Raw genomic sequence first — 19,387 nt, 5'->3', positions numbered from 1 at the left:
AATTACTTTCTATTTTCAAAAGCGGCTTAAATTGAAGGTTTCAAAATAAACCTCCTATTCAATTAATTGCTCATATATATATATATATGAAAATTGGAAAAAAGGCTTGAAATAATTAAATATTATTTTTTCGCTCCATTGTGTATGATATTATTAAGCAATGGCCTTCATCCATTTAGAAATTAAAAATGCTGTAAAAAAATATCTGTCGAGAGATAAAAGCAGATGTGAGATTAGTTGAATTTAGAAAACTTTAAATGGTCAGTAGAGATATTCTAATTATCACGATCATAATCAAAAAACTCAGTAAATTAGAGTAATGAAATTTAGTATTGTTTTTTAATTGAATTTTTATCCGTAACAAATATTAGAGTCAAAGGGAAAATTTTGTAATTTATCCGAGTGTAATTGAAAAAGATATTTTAAAAGTATAAAAAAATGAATAATAATGCTTGGTATGTTATTTAGATAAATTATTTAAAATATAAATTTTAAAACGAAATGTTCAAAAGGGGAATTCCGTACATCTTATTGGTTTTGTGGATTTATTTCCATTATTCTCTGATAAAACTATACAGAAAAAAAACCTATATTGTGGAATTTCATGAGAATGATGAAAGAAGAATTTTTACATATAAAGGGATATTTATTTTTGCCTTTACTATAACAGTAAGCAAAAAATTTGATGATAAACGGTTGCATTTCCACTCGTTGATTAATTCTATGCAACATCAATCTTTAACAAAAATATTAATAATCACTTATAAATAGTTTATTAAATTTACTGATAACATATATCTGATACCAATCTAACTTAGGTGCACTATACTTTTCATAATAAATAATATAAGTAATTTCTAGGAAACGCAATCAGTATTTATCGTTATGATTTTTTAGCATTATCTATTGTACCTAAAAGAATAAAATTATAAACAAAGCAATCAATTTGTAAAATTTAAATCATAAAATTTAATTTATAATAATATACCTAAAAGAACTTTATTTATTATACTTAAAAAAATAAATTATGAGCGAAGCAATCAATTTGTAAAATTGAAATCATAAAATTTAATTTATAATAATATACCTAAAAGAACTTTATCTATTTATACCTGAAAGAATAAATTATAAGCGAAGCAACCAATTCGTAAAATTGAAATCATAAAATTTAATTTATAATATTATACCTAAACTTTATCTATTATACCTAAAAGAATAAATTATAAACGAAGCAATCAATTTGTAAAATTGAATCATAAAATTTAATTTATAATAAAGAAATGTTTCTAAAATTTACTAAGGAAGTGTGGTTGAAAAGAAATAAAATCATTTTTATTAAATTTTCAACTTTTGCTTAGAAGTTATCAAAATTTTTGATTTTGCACGAAAAATTATCTAAAAATTCCTTAGCTACAAATTATTAAAATCTTATTTGAAAACACTTATATTTTAACGCTTTTGATAGTATTATCCAAAATATGATTTTTTTTTAATATTATAATCACCTTTTCTGCATAATCAATAATGGCCTTGAACTTCATGAAGTATTTTGGGTCGCTACAATTTCTGCAACTCAAGAGACCGAACACGGTATAATAAGGTTTATTTTAATAATTATGTCACAATATCTGATCAGAATTTAAAATATTCTAAAACGCCAGTTCATTCATGCGGAAACGATTTAACCTTTAATTGAAAGTAAATTGTGACTTAGTTCATGTGGTATAAATACACCACATTTTAGTGGTAAGGTATCACTTGTTTCAAGTTTCCAGATCGAACAACATTAAAATGATCTCTCAGGTAACTTTCTTGTATTGCAATTTTGTTTACGCTTTCAGATAAAAAAAAATTTCAGAAAGTTTTCTTTAATTTCCTATTTAACTGACTGAGTTTGAATATTAAATCTGAACATATTCCATTTAAACCGTCTCGGTATGATCGTGTGAGTGCCATCTATCGGTCATTTTTAAATACATTTTTTAAATGAAATAAAGAAATCCAAAGGCTTTCTGAACATATTCCAACAAACCGCAATTTTTTTCGAGCATTACTTCATTTATTATGATTTTTTGAAGTTTGCACAAATTTATGCCGCACCTGGTATTTAACGACATTATTATTAAGTTTTGCAAAGTAATAATTTTTAAGAATTTATTAGCAATGTAAAATATCGTGTTTATTTCAGATTTCCTACTATAGGACATTCAATATAATTTTCTTTTTAAAATGTGTTAAAAGGAAAACTAATTCACATTAATTATTGTTATTATAATCACATATCATGTTGATAGTTGAATAATTTTAATCAGAATTGCATATTCAAGAATGGACTCATCGTCTTATGGAAAGAATCCATATTACATTTTTGTTTGTTTTTTGCAAGACAAATATTCATAGAAAGTAAACTTGTTATACGATTTTATAATTACGACTTTAGTGAAAATACATTGAGCGGGATATTTGTATTGGGAAAAGTAAACAAATTTATATATATATATATATATATATATATATATATATATATATATATATATATATATATATATATATATATATATATATATATATATATATATATATATATATATATAAATTTGTTACTTAAATGTCGTTGATTTTTTAAATCCAGAATGTCCTATTTTCTTTAAATATATTCATACTTTAATTATGAGTACATTGAGTACCATTTATCATAGCACAAAACGCTACGTTTTGCATAACGTTTTTTGCATACGTTACGAAAAATTAAAATTCGCAGCATATGCAGTAATCAAATTCAAAACGTGTACTATGAGAACAGATTTATTCACAAAAGATATTAAGGATAGCAATCTCAGAAACCTCTAATTAATATGGCAGCTCTTTTTTAAATGATTAAATACATATCAAGAGCTATTTTCTTTTTCTTAACGAAACATCTTGTATTTGAATTAATTACGATTTTAGTGAAAATACATTGGGCGAGATATTTGTATTGGGAATAGTAAACAAATTTATATCCTAATAAATTTGGTTTATTATTGAATGTTTAGAAGCTATTTGTTTACTGTGTCCATTAATTAGATATTTTGCAGGTTTTCATCTTGGCTGCTTTGGCAGTGACTGCATTTGCCAGTCTTCATCATGAGGTAATATTTTCTCTTTTTTTCTTCATATAAATCTTTTAAGAAAAATTTGAAACATATTTTTATTACATAGTCCCTCTTCTATAAATATATTTTTTAAGAATGATTCAAAAAAATGCTATTGACATTGATTATGCTGTGACGTATAAAGACCAAGCAATCTTGGGTATCAACACTAAATATTCTACTTCTGACATGTTTGCATTTATAAGAAAATTAAATTCACTGACATATTATCTCTACAATCCTGAAGCCATGCCTGCATATTATTATCTTGCTTGCTTTACCCCTAAACGCCTGAGGATATGACGATAAATTTCAGATCATCATTAAATGATAGCAAAATATTTCTATTTTAAAGGAACATCAAACAACTTAAATGTAAATATAACTATCACTATTTCAAATTTTCATCTAATACTAGCTGGTACTCGGCGCATTGATGCTTTAGAAGAAATGATTTCATAAATATCGTTTGAAATTCGAATTGTTTAATTAGGAATGATAGAAATAATGATATTCATTTTCATGTCGACTATGAATACATTCATTGAAATTAGATGATATATAAAGGAGAAATATAAATAATATTTATTCCATTTTTTTTACTTTATTATTCAAGTATGTTTAGAGTAGAATATATATATATATATATATATATATATATATATATATATATATATATATATATATATATATATATATATATATATATATATATATTGTTTTCCTTCTTCAACAAAAAAACAAATAACTGCCAATAACCTTCGCGCAAATGCAAGCGATAAGTTGGCAAAGTTTTTCTGCAATCGGATGAATGATACGAAGTTCATAAAATACGAACAAACAATAATTCCTTTTATATATCAGGTATAATAATTCCTATAACCTTAGAACAAGGGCAAGCAATAACTTGGCAAAGTTTAACTGCAATCGGATGAACGATACGGCAGCGCATAATATAAGAATAAACAAAAAATCATTTTTATATATTAGATATCAATATATATTAGATTTATATATTAGATTTCAAGTATAAAAGAAATATGTTTTCAAGTATATAAATATTTGGATTTCACAAAATAGAAAAAAAAATAATACGAATATTTGCAGATATATACTTATTCATTCAACGTTCTTAAATAATACATATATTAATTCTTTGTAGAAAAATCCTTTAATATTGGCGGTATTATGCAATTTTTGATGTCACTTTCCTTCTGATATCTCCTTTTATTTATATTAATTTTAATCACCCAAAGAGAAAAAGTCTTTCTTAAGTAGTGTTATTTATATTATGCTAAAAATTAGCTGTTGTTTTTTTTATCATTAAATTCGTTAGAAAGTGCATTATTTCAGATTCTGTCTGTAACTACAAACGGTATAGGATAATATATATTTTATTCAATTAAACAGTGAAAAATTTTAAATATACACCGAACAAGAATTCTTTGAAAATATATTTAATATCTTCTATGGTAAGAAAGAAACTTTAAAAATATCAACACTTAAATAAAATAAAAATGCTCATTGTTACTTTTTCTATTTTAGCCCATTCACCATCCCCAGCCTTTCAAGTTCGGCTACAGCGTAAAAGACAAACACGGAGAACAACACCGAGAAGAAGTTGGTGATGGTAAGAATGTGAAGGGAAGCTACGGATTCACCGATGCCAGAGGAATCCACCGACAGGTCAACTACGTAGCTGACCATGCTGGATTCAGAGCCCAGGTCAAGACCAACGAACCAGGAACCGCCAACCAGAATCCCGCAGCTGTCCACATCATCTCTGATGCTCCCTATGGACACGGAGGATATGCCGGAATCGGTTATGCTGGAAATGGAAGAGCAGGCTTAGGATACAACGGTCTTGGAGCTGCTGGTGTGGGATACGGATATGGTGGTATTGGAGCAGCCGGTGTAGGATATGGAAATGCTGGTCTTGGAGGATATGGAGGTTATGGCCTTGGAAATGGAGTTTTCGGTGGTTTAGGTTATGCCCGATATGGGTTTTAGAAAACAAATTGTATGATTATACCATAGATTGTTTATTTAACAAAGGAATAAATTATTATTTTGTAAATATGTCCTGCTTCTTTTTTGCCTTATTACCTGATATACTTAATCTTTGATAATTTTTTCATTTTCCTTAAGCCAAAAGTCTGTGATGCAAATATGCAATATTTGTCCTGTATAATGAAGAAAGTCACATAATTCAATGCCATTTGCGCATTTTTCTCCAAAGCTATTTGAATTTTTCTAGAACATTTAATAATTTTTTCCTTTTTTTTTAATTTCAAAAATTTGTTTTCCGATTCTTATTGCTCTAAAAACTCGATGTCAGTTACGAAAAGCAATTGTAGGTAAGGCAAATAATATTTTTTACTTTTCTTCTAAAAATCGTTTTACTATCATGGAAGGAAATTCTGATTTAAAATTCTGTTTAGTTGTAAATTTCTTATAAAAATAGTTCTTAAACGAAAGTTTTAAAATGTGAAAAATATGTTAGCTAAATAACGAGGCTTAGAAGGCAGGATAAAAATAAAAAAATATATACATCTTTTTCCAAATTTTGTCAAAAGTTGGAAATTTTGGAAAAATGTATGTAAACATTATTATCGGGTTATTTTTTTATGAATTTCTTGGGTTTTTTTCAAGACATCTTTAGCCCTAAAGAACTTATTTTGGTATATTGAAATTACTGGGTATCAAAGTTTCGATTCCTTGGTTTTATTTATTCACTTGTTTGTTTACTAATATTTTTCAATCAACTCCGAGTTTGATCAAAATAGGCTCAACTTCACTTCTCTATTCAAATACAATATACAACAGCTAGAATTGAATAGTTCGAAACGTTTCAGTTTTAATTCACATACACAAGAGGAGCGTTATTTTTTTTTAACTATTACTTTTAGTAATAATCCTGCATAAAACTTTCGAATTCATTATTTAAGAATAAATTGTTCCGATAGCTATTTTTTTTAATTTTAATTTATATTTCATCAGATTTCTAATTTTTAATGAATAAAATTTATTTCATGCCATTCTTATTACAATTAGAAGTGATGATTTTTTTTATCATTTAACGTACAATAGATATTTCATCTAAAATTTTGATTACATTATAAATCATAACTTTATATGAGCTTCTTTAAATATTCTAGCTTTATTTTTATTGTATTTTTTTAAGAAAATAAAGCTACTATTATCTTTAAGATATAACTTTAGATAAAAGTTTTAAATATATACACGACTTTCTTGTGTTTAAAGGATAAATGTATTCTTTATTTACGATGAGACTCTTTCTAAAATGTAGATAACAAAGTGTATAAGCTTTCTGATTTTTTTCATTTTATTACAGTATTATAAGGCGTTTCTAAAAGACACCACTTACTGATTTTATTATTTTCATTTTCTTTACATTCAAGATTCAAAAAATTCTTAAGTATGAATTCCAGTCATATTAAATAGCATGTTAGAAATAGACCAGCATTTACTATTTGAAGATACGGTCCACATTTGTTACAGATATAGACTGCTGTTGAGAAAACTGTAAGATAAACTTCATTCATCAAGGTGACTGCAATTTTGAGTTATAATCCTGTACATATGAGTGGATGGATAGAGCATGTTTCTCTCCGAGGCGTATTGTTAAAAATAATAGAAAACTAAAAGAAAAATTCAAAAAGATTACAAATTAGATTTCATTTACTAGCATCACTGCGTTTCAGAATTATTGTGTCCGTAATTAGGAATATTTCCCAAAATAGTTTTTTTGGGGCGGCAGGTGGGATGGGGATGGAGTGACAGGGAGGTGCAAGCGATTGAGATGCATCGCAGCCCCTTAGGTGAATTTTTGACGTTTACAATTCTTTCTTTTTATATACTTGATGCCCAAAATTGAAACCAATCATGTATGAAAGTTAGGTAAGAACAGTCTAAATGAGTAATTGAATCTTTTCATACATCAATAATTTTCTCAAAGCTCCTATTTCTTAAATCATCTGTTCAAATCTTCGGCAATTTGCTGGAAAAACTTGATTTTATTTCAATTTTATTTAATATTGAGTAACATTACAAAGATGACTCTTCACTTTAAAAAAAAAAATGTGACATCTCATTTATATGAAATGTAATAACTTACTATAAATGATTGTTCATCATTTTGGACAACGGAAAATTTTGAATACATGAACAGATAACTAATATATTATGAAAAAAATAGGAAAAGCATGTGATTTGTGAAATCTTGTTTAGATGTCAATGCTGCTGTAGTGAAAATAATAGGAATATCGAAATAGCTCTGATCACGTCAGGTTTGCTAACGTGAATGAGAAATGGAAAAAAAAGTAATATAAAACTAAAATTTGAAATGTTAGGCATACCTTAAAGATCTTATTTACATCTTAATTTACACACATTCCTCCACGCACATTTTTGGGTCTGTTACATAGTTAATATGTGTTGATTCTTGAAAAATTCGTAACTGTTTTTTGAATTATTGTTTTGAAAAGCTAACATTCTGGAGCTTATATATTCATATGAATAAATACAATTACTAATATAATTTCTTGTCAAAAAACACAATTACAAATGGTTAAATATCAAATAAACTGATCAAATTTTCAAATTATATATATATATATATATATATATATATATATATTAATTACATTTGTTAATCTACCATCTGCTACATAAACAATCTAAAGAAAAAAATAAATTCAATTATTTAAATGGTATTTTTAAACACTCAAATTACATTCAAAATGATTTAAGCGTAAGAAAAAAAAATTTCGTGGATAAATCGCAGACAGAAAAAAACAGTATTAAACCGAATCCAAAAGTTAGTAGAGCGAAAAATGTGAAATAACTATGAAAGAAAATTTATTCTAAATACTGAAATTCAAGTTTACTTAGTAATGACAGAAACACATTCCCTTTTTTTTAAATTTTTAATTTCAGATATATATAACTGGTATCCTTTCATAAAACAGTACAATAGTGAATAAAATATTTTGCAGAATGAAAAATATTTTATTTTCCGTTTTCATAATAATAAATGCCTATCCGATCAATATTACATATAACACCTCATTATTTTTTTAATACAAAACATATATAGATGGTATCCTTTCATAAAAATTTATTTCCAGATGAATAAAATTTTGTATTACAGATCTAAATATCCATGGATATATTCATAAAAAATAAAATTCGAAATTAATGTTAGGAAAACTGTATAACATAAAAAGTTGTAAAAAATTATAAGAAAATAATAAAAATGAAATTTAATTAAAATGATATTACAAATAAATTTTATTTTATTTAATTTAAAATTTGACAAATTATCAAAATGATAAAAAAGGAGATTATTCTGAATAACTTTATACTTCCGACTTCCGAGATTTCTAATCAATTACCTCTTTAAATTTGAGAATCAAGGACATGAAAGCAAAAAACTTTATATTATTTAATGCTTGGAAAGAGTCATTTCACGCTCCTGTGATTCACATCGAATGCTCCACTGAATTTTATTTTGGTATTCGTTGCGCATCTTCCTGGTGAAAAAAAAAAGTAATAAAGAACATGCAGTTTTATTTTAATTAAGATTGCTGTTAGGCATATCACGAGGCTCTAACGGCAAATAAAATGCTTTCTTTTAGACATTAAAATTCCAAAGACACAAATAAATAAAGAAATATTCATTAATCAACTAGAGAAACAGAATTAAAAATAATGAAATCATAGGAGATCGAATACCAATTTAGAATGTGCGGAAATGCATTTCAGTTGCATGCATATTTTAATAATTAACATGTTGAATATGTTGTTATAATATAGTCAGTAAATGAGCTTCAATTATCTTGGAATTAATGAAAAAGTTAATTCCTTTTTAAATCAGTAGGTTTGCAAAAAAAGGAAAAGTCTTGGATCCATAAATGGGCCAAAAACATAAATATCCAAGTTATGAAAATTAGCTTTTTAAATAGAAACTTTAAGAATTTCATTTGTTGAATTCTGAATTTCTGAATTGCGCAAGCTTCTTGATTTCCACGTCTCTAAGAGTTAATTTCAGTAATTTTTGCAGTGAGTATGGTTTTAATATTACTTAAAACTGCGGTCCTAAAGTAAATATTTACATAGCCATGTGTCTTTAAGCTCCCTTTGTCAAAAATAAAAGAATTCTTAAATTTTTAACATCTGCTTTTTACATACATTGATGAGAGCTTGTCACTGAGGTTCTTGCATATTAACAAGGAAGACTTCAGAAAATGAACACTTTTTTTTTAATAAAAAATAAAGCTGATATTCAAGGACACCTTAATTGCTTGCATATATATTTAATTAGTCAGAAAATATAACATAATTATATTGCATACTTGCATCAAATGCATTATTTAATGCAATTATGCATATTTAGATTTAAATGTCTTTCTAGTGACCATACTCGTCACTAGAAAGACATATTTTTAATGCATAAATGACAGTATATTTTTTGAGAAATTATATGAGAAATTGCAGGGAATAGCAGTTCAATTTTATAAAAAATTTAGGTTTGTCTTTAAGTTTTAAATAAAATAAACAATCTCATTTTGAAAATATAATTACTAGCTATATATAAAATTTATTATTTTGTAGATATACTACAATTGAATAAGATATTGTTTCATTAACTTACCATAGGACTTTTAATATATTGAGTCAGGAAATGAAATTCAATTTTATTCGTTCGGGTTAACTATTAAAATTACTAAAACGAAATAATACATAAAACCTGAAAATGAAAAATGTTATTAAAATAAAATTAATATTTATCTTGACAGCAATTGCAGAACATTAGTAGGAGTAATTCAAAAGATAATTTTTCTTAAGAATAAATATTGTAAGATTTCTTATTTGCTCTTATTTTGAAACACAATTTATCGTATAGTCTGTTAAAATAATAAAATAGTCTTATCACAAATAGTCTGTTAAAATAAATAACTTTTTTTCTAAATAGAGAAATTTATTGTACAGATTAGTATTTATTATAGCTTTAAAATGTTTTTTTATATCTTTACTCAAATTTTTACTAACCCTTTTTTCTTAATATCATATTTTAAAGCAAGTTTTTTTTTTCGATATCATACTTTTAATTTTATTAAGATCAAATTTGTGATATTTTATCACACCTTAGTGACGCATGTCAATAATATTTACTGTTCTGTAATTTACAATTAGAGAACTAATTTTCAAGAATTTTTCTAATATCACTTTCAGAAGAATTGATTCAAAACTGACAAAAGAGATAAAAATTATTGACTAGATACACACTCTATTATTGTGGAAATTTATTTTGATAAATAAAACGATGATATATTCAAAAACATTTACTTTTATAAATACATCTCGTCGCTTTTCTCATATTTGAATTAATACTCAATTTTGTGAAAATTTATTACATGGGTAAAGAGATTAATAATAAAAAATAGAAATTTTTTTACTAATGAATAAGTTGTTAAATAAGTTACTATACAGGGCGGTTATAATTAAAGTTCCACTTTGAAATGGCCATAAAAGGAAAACTCCTGGACCAATTGTTATCAAGCTTGGCAATAATTTAAAGGAAGTCACCTGAATTTCTTTCCTGACTCCCCCCCCCGAAGTTCAATGTGGCGCCCACCATTTTCTGAAAGCAAGTTAAATCGCATTACTGCATTCTCAACAGTAGTTCTTAGCAAAAACAGGATTAATGTTATGCACATTTCAATGTATCGCATCTATCAGTTCCGCCAAATTGTTTAGATATCTCCATAAACAGTGTTTATGATATAACACACATTGAACATGCTTTGTAACACGTTTCAAAAGCGATTAAACACATTTTAAACTGGTGTCTTCATGTCCTATTTTGCTTAACAATATTTCATACAGCTCCATTTCTCTCCTGGTGGTGACTTTTAACATTTGGTTCAGTAGTTTTCCTTTTCCTTCAGTAGTTCATTTCAAAGTTGAACTTTAATTATAACCACTATGTATTATGAATTGACAAATTCAAAAGCCACAACTTAAGTGAAACGGCGTGCAACAGTGTTCGTGTTTTACAGTTTCTTCTGTAATTATTGTAATATAGATACTATAAACTTTACCTTTATATCAGAATTATAAACAAGCTCCCTTCATCGACCAGTTATTCGTACACCATATTAAATGCCTAAATTTCTTCATTTCTATCAATTTTTAAAAATATCATATTCAAAAAATTACTTTATTATACTTTTATTTTTTATTATTATATATATATAAGGGCATTCTTATTGTTGTAAACCCACCCCAAACAATGAAAATAAATGGTAAAGATGGCCCTGTAACTAAAGCACAGAGGCTCTTATTGGTTGTAAACGCACCCGAAATGTTGAAAATAAATTGTAAAGTTAATCTTGTAATTAAAGCACAGTGGCTCATCAAACTCTTTATTTTTTGAGCATAGGGAAATCAGTGACATTTGATAGCAGATAGGAATTATGAATTTGCATACGATATAAAAATAGACAAAATCGGAACAGTGCTGGTTTCTTCTCTTTAGGAATATTCGATAAAGAAGCGTTTCTGTAATTATTTTCAAAAATGGATGTTAGTGCAGGGATAGACAATCATATATAACGTGTCTAGATGCCGCGATACAAGAAATAAAGTCAGATTGTGGTAGAGGCTGCAGAATTTTTTCTTAATTTTTCTCCTTTAGAGAATGTGCAGAAAAAAAAATAGAGTTTTTTAGATTTTTAAATTTTTTTTTAAATGATGGGTAAGGTGTGACTGTCAGCTGCATAATAAGTATATTAAGATGTGATCCTGATTTTCTGATGCCATAGACGCCATGAACCTTCATAAATTAAAAATTAGCAAGATTATACTGGTGATCAGGGTCTAGGGACTGGTCCTCTTGTTGCTTTTTCATTTAATTTAAATATATATGTAGATTTTAAAAGTTGTTTCTCACCTTTCTAAAGATATTTTTTATTTATTGCTCCATTTACTGAACGATATTTCTTTTATTTTTAGATATTCATCTTCATTGCTTTGGCAGTGACTGCTTTTGCCAATCTACATCACGAGGTAATTTCAATATGTGCCTTCTATATATTTCTTAAGACTCGTGATAAAATTTTTAAGGCAAAATTTGACACATATCTTCTTCACTACATATAAAAATAACTATTTTTTTAAAAAATATATATAGAAAATCTTTTAACACATTGTAACACTGACAAAGTAATGGCTTAACAAAAGAAACGGCCCAACACATCGGTCTAAATATTATTTAATTAACCAGTTTGTCAATTGATTATGACAATCCTTAAATAACACGCTATTCCTTTTAAGATAAAAAAAAGAGATTCTTTTTATCATTTATTTTCTGCATTTGTATTTTAATTTATAGTTAAATGCAATGGAATCTTGAAATACTTTACTTCAAATTTATCAAAATGTAGGGTTACTTATATGGAATCAAAATGTATTTAAATTAATTGATTACAGAATAATGAAATTCTAAAAACATAAAATTAGAGCATTATTATCCTGAATACATGGATGTGAGACAATTTCAAAATTCATACATCAATAGAATGCAATGAAAATTTGATCACAAAATTATATTCTTGTTAATATGGAATCAAAGGAAATAAAAATTTATAGAACTAAAATAAATGCTCTAAAATTGTCATCACTTCTAGGATGGAGGCGTGGCATTTTTATCATTTTATTCTAGCCAAATGGATAGCGCTTAAATAGTGGGCATTAAATAGAAAAAACATTTTCAAGCATTAATGAATGTGTAAGCTTTTTCTTTTCATTTTGACTGTACAAATCTAAGGTATAAAATTTCACTATTTATCTCTTATGTTTAACATATTATTATTTTCAAGGTGTTATCGTTTACAAGAAAACTACATAAATAAACTTTTGACTTTCTTAATTTGTGTATCATTAGACGACTTCGTTAAAAATCTTATTCTAGCACAATGAAAGTGAATTAAAAGTTACTATAAATAATTAAAAAAAATTTGTGAAAAGCTATAAAAGCAAACATGTTCTGATAATAATTCAACTTTATCATTATTTTTAAAAAAATCATACCTTTCTTGTCTTGGAATTCATCATAATTGAAAAGTTTATTCTTGTAGACATCTTTCCGCACAGAAGAGGTCTATATGCGTCTAAAAATATGAAATTAGGATATGTTTATTTTTATGTCTTGATCATTTATTTGGCGATTTCAAATTACGCGAAGATTTCCGTTAAGCAAAAGTTGCTATGATTTCGCCACGATACCTCTAGTTTCATATGGATATTTCCATATTACGTCAAAGTCGCCAAGTCCCTCTATATATGCGATGCCAAGACCACGCCAAAGTACTTGGTGACGAGATATTTTTTTTTTTTTGATAATTTATTGCAGAAATCATGAAAATAAACAAGTACTAAAAGAAATAAATTAAATAAACATAGGGGATATAAAATAAATGAATCTGCATTTACTTTTCAGTTGTATGCTCTGCTGCTATGAAATTATATAGTTAATGAAGGCAGAATCGAGAGGTTGCTATCAGTTTACCTCTCAATAAAAAGAAACAAAATTTATTATCAGACTCCGTCAGCTGGGCAGTATAGTTATATTATTTACACATAAATTATTTGGAAATTTATTAAGAACCTTAAACGAATTATTTATATTTTCAAATGATTGCATTAATTACAGACAAAGATCTTTTTCTAATAAAATTCATTTACTTCCTATTTTAGACATAAGTGGCCAGTTTTGAAATTATTTTCAAAATTAATTCTGTATTTCCTTTTTGATGAAAACTTCTGTGATATATATAATGCTAGAAGTTTCTATTGAACACATTTTCTTATATTTAGCCAATCCACTATCCCCAACCCTTCAAGTTCGGCTACAGTGTAAAGGACAAGCACGGTGAGCAACACCGTGAAGAAGTTGGCGATGGCAAGAACGTGAAGGGAAGCTACGGATTCACCGATTCCAGGGGAATCAAGCGACAGGTCAACTACGTAGCTGACCACGGTGGATTCAGAGCTAAAGTCAAGACCAACGAACCAGGAACCGCCAACCAGAATCCAGCAGCTGTCCACATAATCTCCGACGCTGCCTATGGACATGGAGGATATGCCGGTGCTTCCAGGACTCGGTTATGGAAGTCTTGAAGCTGCCCGTCTTGGATATGGAGATGTTGGTCTTGGAGTAGCCAGTGTAGGAGATAGAAATGTTGGACTAGGAGGATATGGGGGACAGGCCTATGAAGGTTATAGTCTGGGCAATAGACTCCTCGCTGGATTGGGTTAAGATCGATACGGTTTTTAAAACAATATTTGTTAGATGTTTGTTTTAGATGAGAAATAAATAATTATTTTACTTACTTTGAGCTGTTTTACTTTTTTTTTTCACTGAAACGAATGTCAATAAGGATCAGTGCACAAATTCGGATTGTTCTCAGGATTGATTAAAGGCATTTATGACAGAAAACATCTAAATGGAGATTCTTGACATATGAAAATGATATTTTTTTCTAATATCAAAGTTTTGATAAAGAAAGAATTATTAATTTTTATTTGTAATATTGCAAGCAGGCAAAATTAATAAAAACTGTGCTTTAAAATTACCATATAGATGAAATATTAATATTTCAAATAGAAGCTTAATTTAGATCTTAGAATTTCTATTTAACTGAAAGTCAAACAAGCATTTTAATAGTTGATTGAGTACACTAAATACAAGTTTATTTAAAAACATTCATTAGAAGTATGAAGTGCATTGATAACTATTTTGATATATGTTTATCATATTATGAAGCCCATTAATGAATCCGTATTTAAATATTTTTAAATGATTCACATACTTGATATTTAAAAAAAAAAAGATTCATGTACAAATATTAGACTTGTTTATATTCTTGATTCTAAGTCCTTTTCAGATATTTTTAAAAATATCCAAACAAAATATAATAATCAAATGTGTAATTTAAAATATGTAATGATAAATATGTGATCATAAAACAACAATAAATGCACAGTACTAAAAATTTTTATAAATATGAATTCATCCCGATGAAGCCTTAATTTGTAAAAAATAAATAAATAAATAAAAATAAAAATATATGCACTATATGCACTTAGAGAATTAAATGAAAATTATTTAATTATTTCATAAAGACATACTCACATAATAATCACCACTATCGTCTTATAAAAATCAATACCTTGAATCCAGTGCTTCATTAAATCGAAATAAGTTGCTTTTGCTTAATCATTAGTATCTTCACTTAACTGATTGACGACACATATATACAAAGCATACGTAAACATATAATATTTCCCTTACATGTAAGAAATTGATTCCATACATTATCGTTGAATTTCATTCAAACTTCCTGTATAACACTGTATAAAGTAAAAGAACTTCCCATTCTTCTTTCAGACGCAAGTTTTCAAAATAATAAAGAAACACGATTATCTTCTTTATTAAAGTATATTTTTAGTGTGATAAGTTTACAAAAAGTAGTTGTCAGTGTTGACGCCAATAAGTCAGCAGAACGCTCCGCCTACTAAATTTGTAGCGCCACCAAGTGGTGAAATCATATAACCGGCGGAGTGTGTGTGTAAACACCCGAGAGAGAGGGTGTGTCAGGAGTGTTGAGAATAAACAAAGAGAGATACAGTCCACGAGTTTGTGTTTCATTTATATGTGATTGAGTTTTCTAAAAACTGAGCTATCGAAGGCCAAAACATGGTCCAGTTAGCCGGAGACGTCTATGCATCTATTGTATAGTGATTCATTATTTGAAATGTGTGATTTATTAGTGGAGATATCGTCGATGATGACGAAATTGGTGCGAAAATACCAAGAATGAGAATTCTATTGTGGATAACTGGTCTCGAGTGACAGCAGTCCCAGCAAAGAGGTATGGGCAGTATTATCCTTTGAGTTATTAACTAATTAATTTCCCGAGTTGAAGTTAATTTTATTTTTAATGAGTCATAATTAATTTCCCGAGATGATGCTAATTTTGTTTTTGATGAGTTATAATTAATTTCCCGAGTTGAAGTTAATTTTATTTTTAATGAGTCATAATTAATTTCCCGAGATGAAGTTAATTTTGTTTTTGATGAGTTACAATTAATTTTCCGAGACGAAGTTAATTTTGTTTTAATGAGTTTAGAATAAAATTGTGATAATATTATTCTCGTGAATTGTTTTGAAATATATATTTAAAATGGCGGGTTTAGCAAAATTAAAGAAAGATGAATTAAAACTCGTTGCCGAGGAGATAGGTTTGGTTGTTGCGGAAGGCATGAAAAAGAGTGAAATAATACGTTTAATTGAGGAGAGTGATGTGTACAAAAATGACAACGAAGTTGTTAAAGAAGCTGTAGATCAAATAATAGGGAACAGAAAACAAAAATCCGATCAGGATAGTGCAATAGAACTAGAGCGTCTTAGATTAGAGAGAGCTAAAATAGAATTACAATTAGCGCAATTAAGGGCTACTGAAAATAGTACTCAGACTTCCGTTAATGTAGAGAGTAAAACCGAACCAGAAGAGTCTCTGGATAGCTTATTAAAGTCTGTGAGAATATTGTGTATTAAACCACCGAGCAAAGCTCAGGATTGGGGTTTCTTTTTTACTTCGTTAGAGAGAGCACTTAATACTAAAAAGGTTCCTGAAAAATTTAAAGCTGAGATTTTATTAAATTTATTAGGAGAAAGAGCTTCGAATATCCTAACTTATATTGCTGAGAAAGACTTAAATAACTATGAAGAAATTAAATCAATTGTACTAAGAGAATTCGAGCCAACAGCGCAAGCAGTTTTAGAGAATTTTAGATACGCTTCTAGAGATAATGAAACTCATGTGCAATTCGCGTCACGCTTAATGACGAGTTTTGAATATTATTTAAAATTAAGGGGTGTTAAAGATTTTGAGACCCTAAAACAATTGATAGTTTCGGATAAATTATTCCAAACGCTGGATAAAGAAACAGCAACTCATATTAATATTAGGCAAAATCAAAAGTGGTTTACACCTCTCGAGTTAGGAAAAGAATGTGATCTTTATTTTGCTTCCAAAGGCAAAACCATTAATGAGATGAGAAGAGGACAAAATTATAGCAATAAATTTAAACCAGCATCAAAAGTATTTTTCAATGAGATGAAAAATAAAAATTGCGATTTATGTCTAAAAAGCGAGAATCATCCTTTGTATGCTTGTCCTCAATTTAAAAAACTTTCGGTTCTTGAACGCGTAGAGGTAGTAAAAAATAAAAACGTCTGCTTCAAATGCTTATCGCCTAATTGCAGCGTTAAAAAGTGTTCGTTTAGAAATTATTTCTGTGGCAAAGCTCACAACAAGTTAATACACTTTTCGAAAGAAGCAAAAAATGTTTCGTCTAAGAATGTAAAAACCGCCGAAGTCATAAATAAGTCGCAATCGGAGGGGAGAAACTCGGAACAGGGTTCGGTTTCCCCCAGTGAGTGGGGTCCGACCTTTGTCGCAACAAATCTAACGGTAAACAAGAATGTTGTTTTGTCGACTGTAAGATGTTTGATAAAAGACAGATGTTCGCAATGGCAGGAAGTAAGGTGTCTTTTGGATAACGGCTCACAGTGCTGCCTCATGAGTCAGAATTGCATGCAGAGGCTAGGACTCCAAAGTGAAAAAATAAATCAATCTATTTCTTGTATTAATAATGCCTCGCTTGTAGTTAATCGCAGAGTAACAGCAATTGTGGCTAGTAAAAATAAAAGTTTCGAAAGAAATATTTCAATGTTAGTGGTATCAAAAATAACGGATTTAATACCGAATAATATGATAGATATGCGTGTAAATATGCCAGAATCAATTGACCTTGCGGACCCTAATTTTAATATTCCGGGCAAAATAGATATTTTAATTGGCGCTGAATACTTTTATGAAATAATAAAGCCGGGAAAATTAAAGGCTAAAAATGAGAATTTGACGTTACAGGACTCTGTATTTGGGTATATTGTAGGAGGTAGCGTTTCGAGTTCAGTTAAATTAAATTCTAACTATAGCGGTTTAATATGTGGAGCAGAAGAATTAAATTCAAACCTGAGAAAATTTTGGGAGATTGAGGAAATGGGTAATGAATTACCTAAAAGTAAAGAGAATGCTATTTGTGAGGAGCATTATGCGCGAACACATAGAAGAGATGAGACAGGAAAATATACTGTGGCGATGCCATTTAAAGAGCATTGGTCATGTCTAGGGAATTCAAGGGATATTGCTCTAAAACGACTCGAATCGCTGTGGACTCGCCTGTCTAGAGACCAAAAATATCTGAAACTGTATTCTGATTTTCTGAAGGAGTATGAGGAGTTAGGCCACATGAGCGAGATACAAGATGAAAGTGTTGAACCTGAAGTGACATATTATATGCCTCATCATGGCATCTATAGGCCTCAAAAAACGACGACTAAACTACGTACTGTGTTTAATGCGTCCACCTTGACTAGTAGTGGAAAATCGCTCAACTCAATTCAGTATAATGGCGGAATGATTCAAGACGATCTATTTACATTGCTAATTAGATTCAGAAAGCATATATTTGCATTTACTGCAGATATTCGTCAGATGTATCGTATGATCAATATAGATGAGAGTCAAAGAAATCTACAAAGAATTTTATGGAAAGAGGGAGCTAATGAGCCCGTTAAAACGTATCAGCTAAATACGGTTACCTACGGAACGGTTAGTGCTCCATATCTAGCCATGAGAACACTTAAGCAAATTTCCATTGACGAGGGAAAAAACTTTCCAAGTGCTGCATCAGTCTTCTGCCATGATTTTTATATGGACGATGTCTTAAGTGGAGCGAGTACATTGGAAGAGACAAAAACTTTGCAACATGAACTTGTTGGCATTCTAAAAACTGCCCAGATGTCATTACACAAGTGGTGTGGAAATACGTCCGAGCTTATTCCTGCTACTGAGAAAGAGTATGAGCTCTCATCTACAGATGAAACTAAGACTTTAAGGATTGCCTGGAAGGCTAAAACTGACTGCTTTACCTTTAAAGTAGATTTACAGCACAATGCCCATCCTACCAAAAGGTCGGTCTTGTCCATTATCGCCCGACTTTTTGATCCACTTGGGTTACTTGGGCCAGTGATCACGAAGGCAAAAATATTCATGCAACAATTGTGGTTGCTCAAGATCTATTGGGGTGAAATGCTT

At 28.5% G+C, this 19,387-nt stretch overlaps 1 protein-coding gene across 1 annotated transcript; it reads left to right on the top strand.

Annotated features, from left to right (window-relative positions):
* The first annotated feature begins 1,524 nt into the window (after positions 1-1,524).
* LOC129966285 (pupal cuticle protein 36-like) lies at positions 1,525-5,144 on the top strand. Its single transcript, XM_056080703.1, has 3 exons — positions 1,525-1,590; positions 3,078-3,131; positions 4,680-5,144. Exons 1-3 carry the CDS (start codon positions 1,525-1,527, stop codon positions 5,142-5,144), a joined length of 585 nt encoding a protein of 194 aa, XP_055936678.1.
* Positions 5,145-19,387: the final 14,243 nt, after the last annotated feature.

This window comes from Argiope bruennichi, chromosome 4, assembly GCF_947563725.1.
Source record: "Argiope bruennichi chromosome 4, qqArgBrue1.1, whole genome shotgun sequence".
In the NCBI taxonomy this organism is placed as follows: domain Eukaryota; kingdom Metazoa; phylum Arthropoda; class Arachnida; order Araneae; family Araneidae; genus Argiope; species Argiope bruennichi.
The sequence above is the reverse complement of the archived record's forward strand: the minus strand, read 5'-3'. Positions and strand labels throughout refer to the sequence as shown.

Excerpts from the sequence above, each read along its gene's own strand:
- LOC129966285 (XM_056080703.1), top strand. The coding sequence starts at position 1,525 with ATGGCCTTGAACTTCATGAAGTATTTTGGGTCGCTACAATTTCTGCAA. Across the intron at positions 1,591-3,077 it reads AACTCAAGAGACCGAACACG|GTTTTCATCTTGGCTGCTTT; the intron begins GTATAATAAGGT and ends GATATTTTGCAG. Across the intron at positions 3,132-4,679 it reads TTGCCAGTCTTCATCATGAG|CCCATTCACCATCCCCAGCC; the intron begins GTAATATTTTCT and ends TTTCTATTTTAG.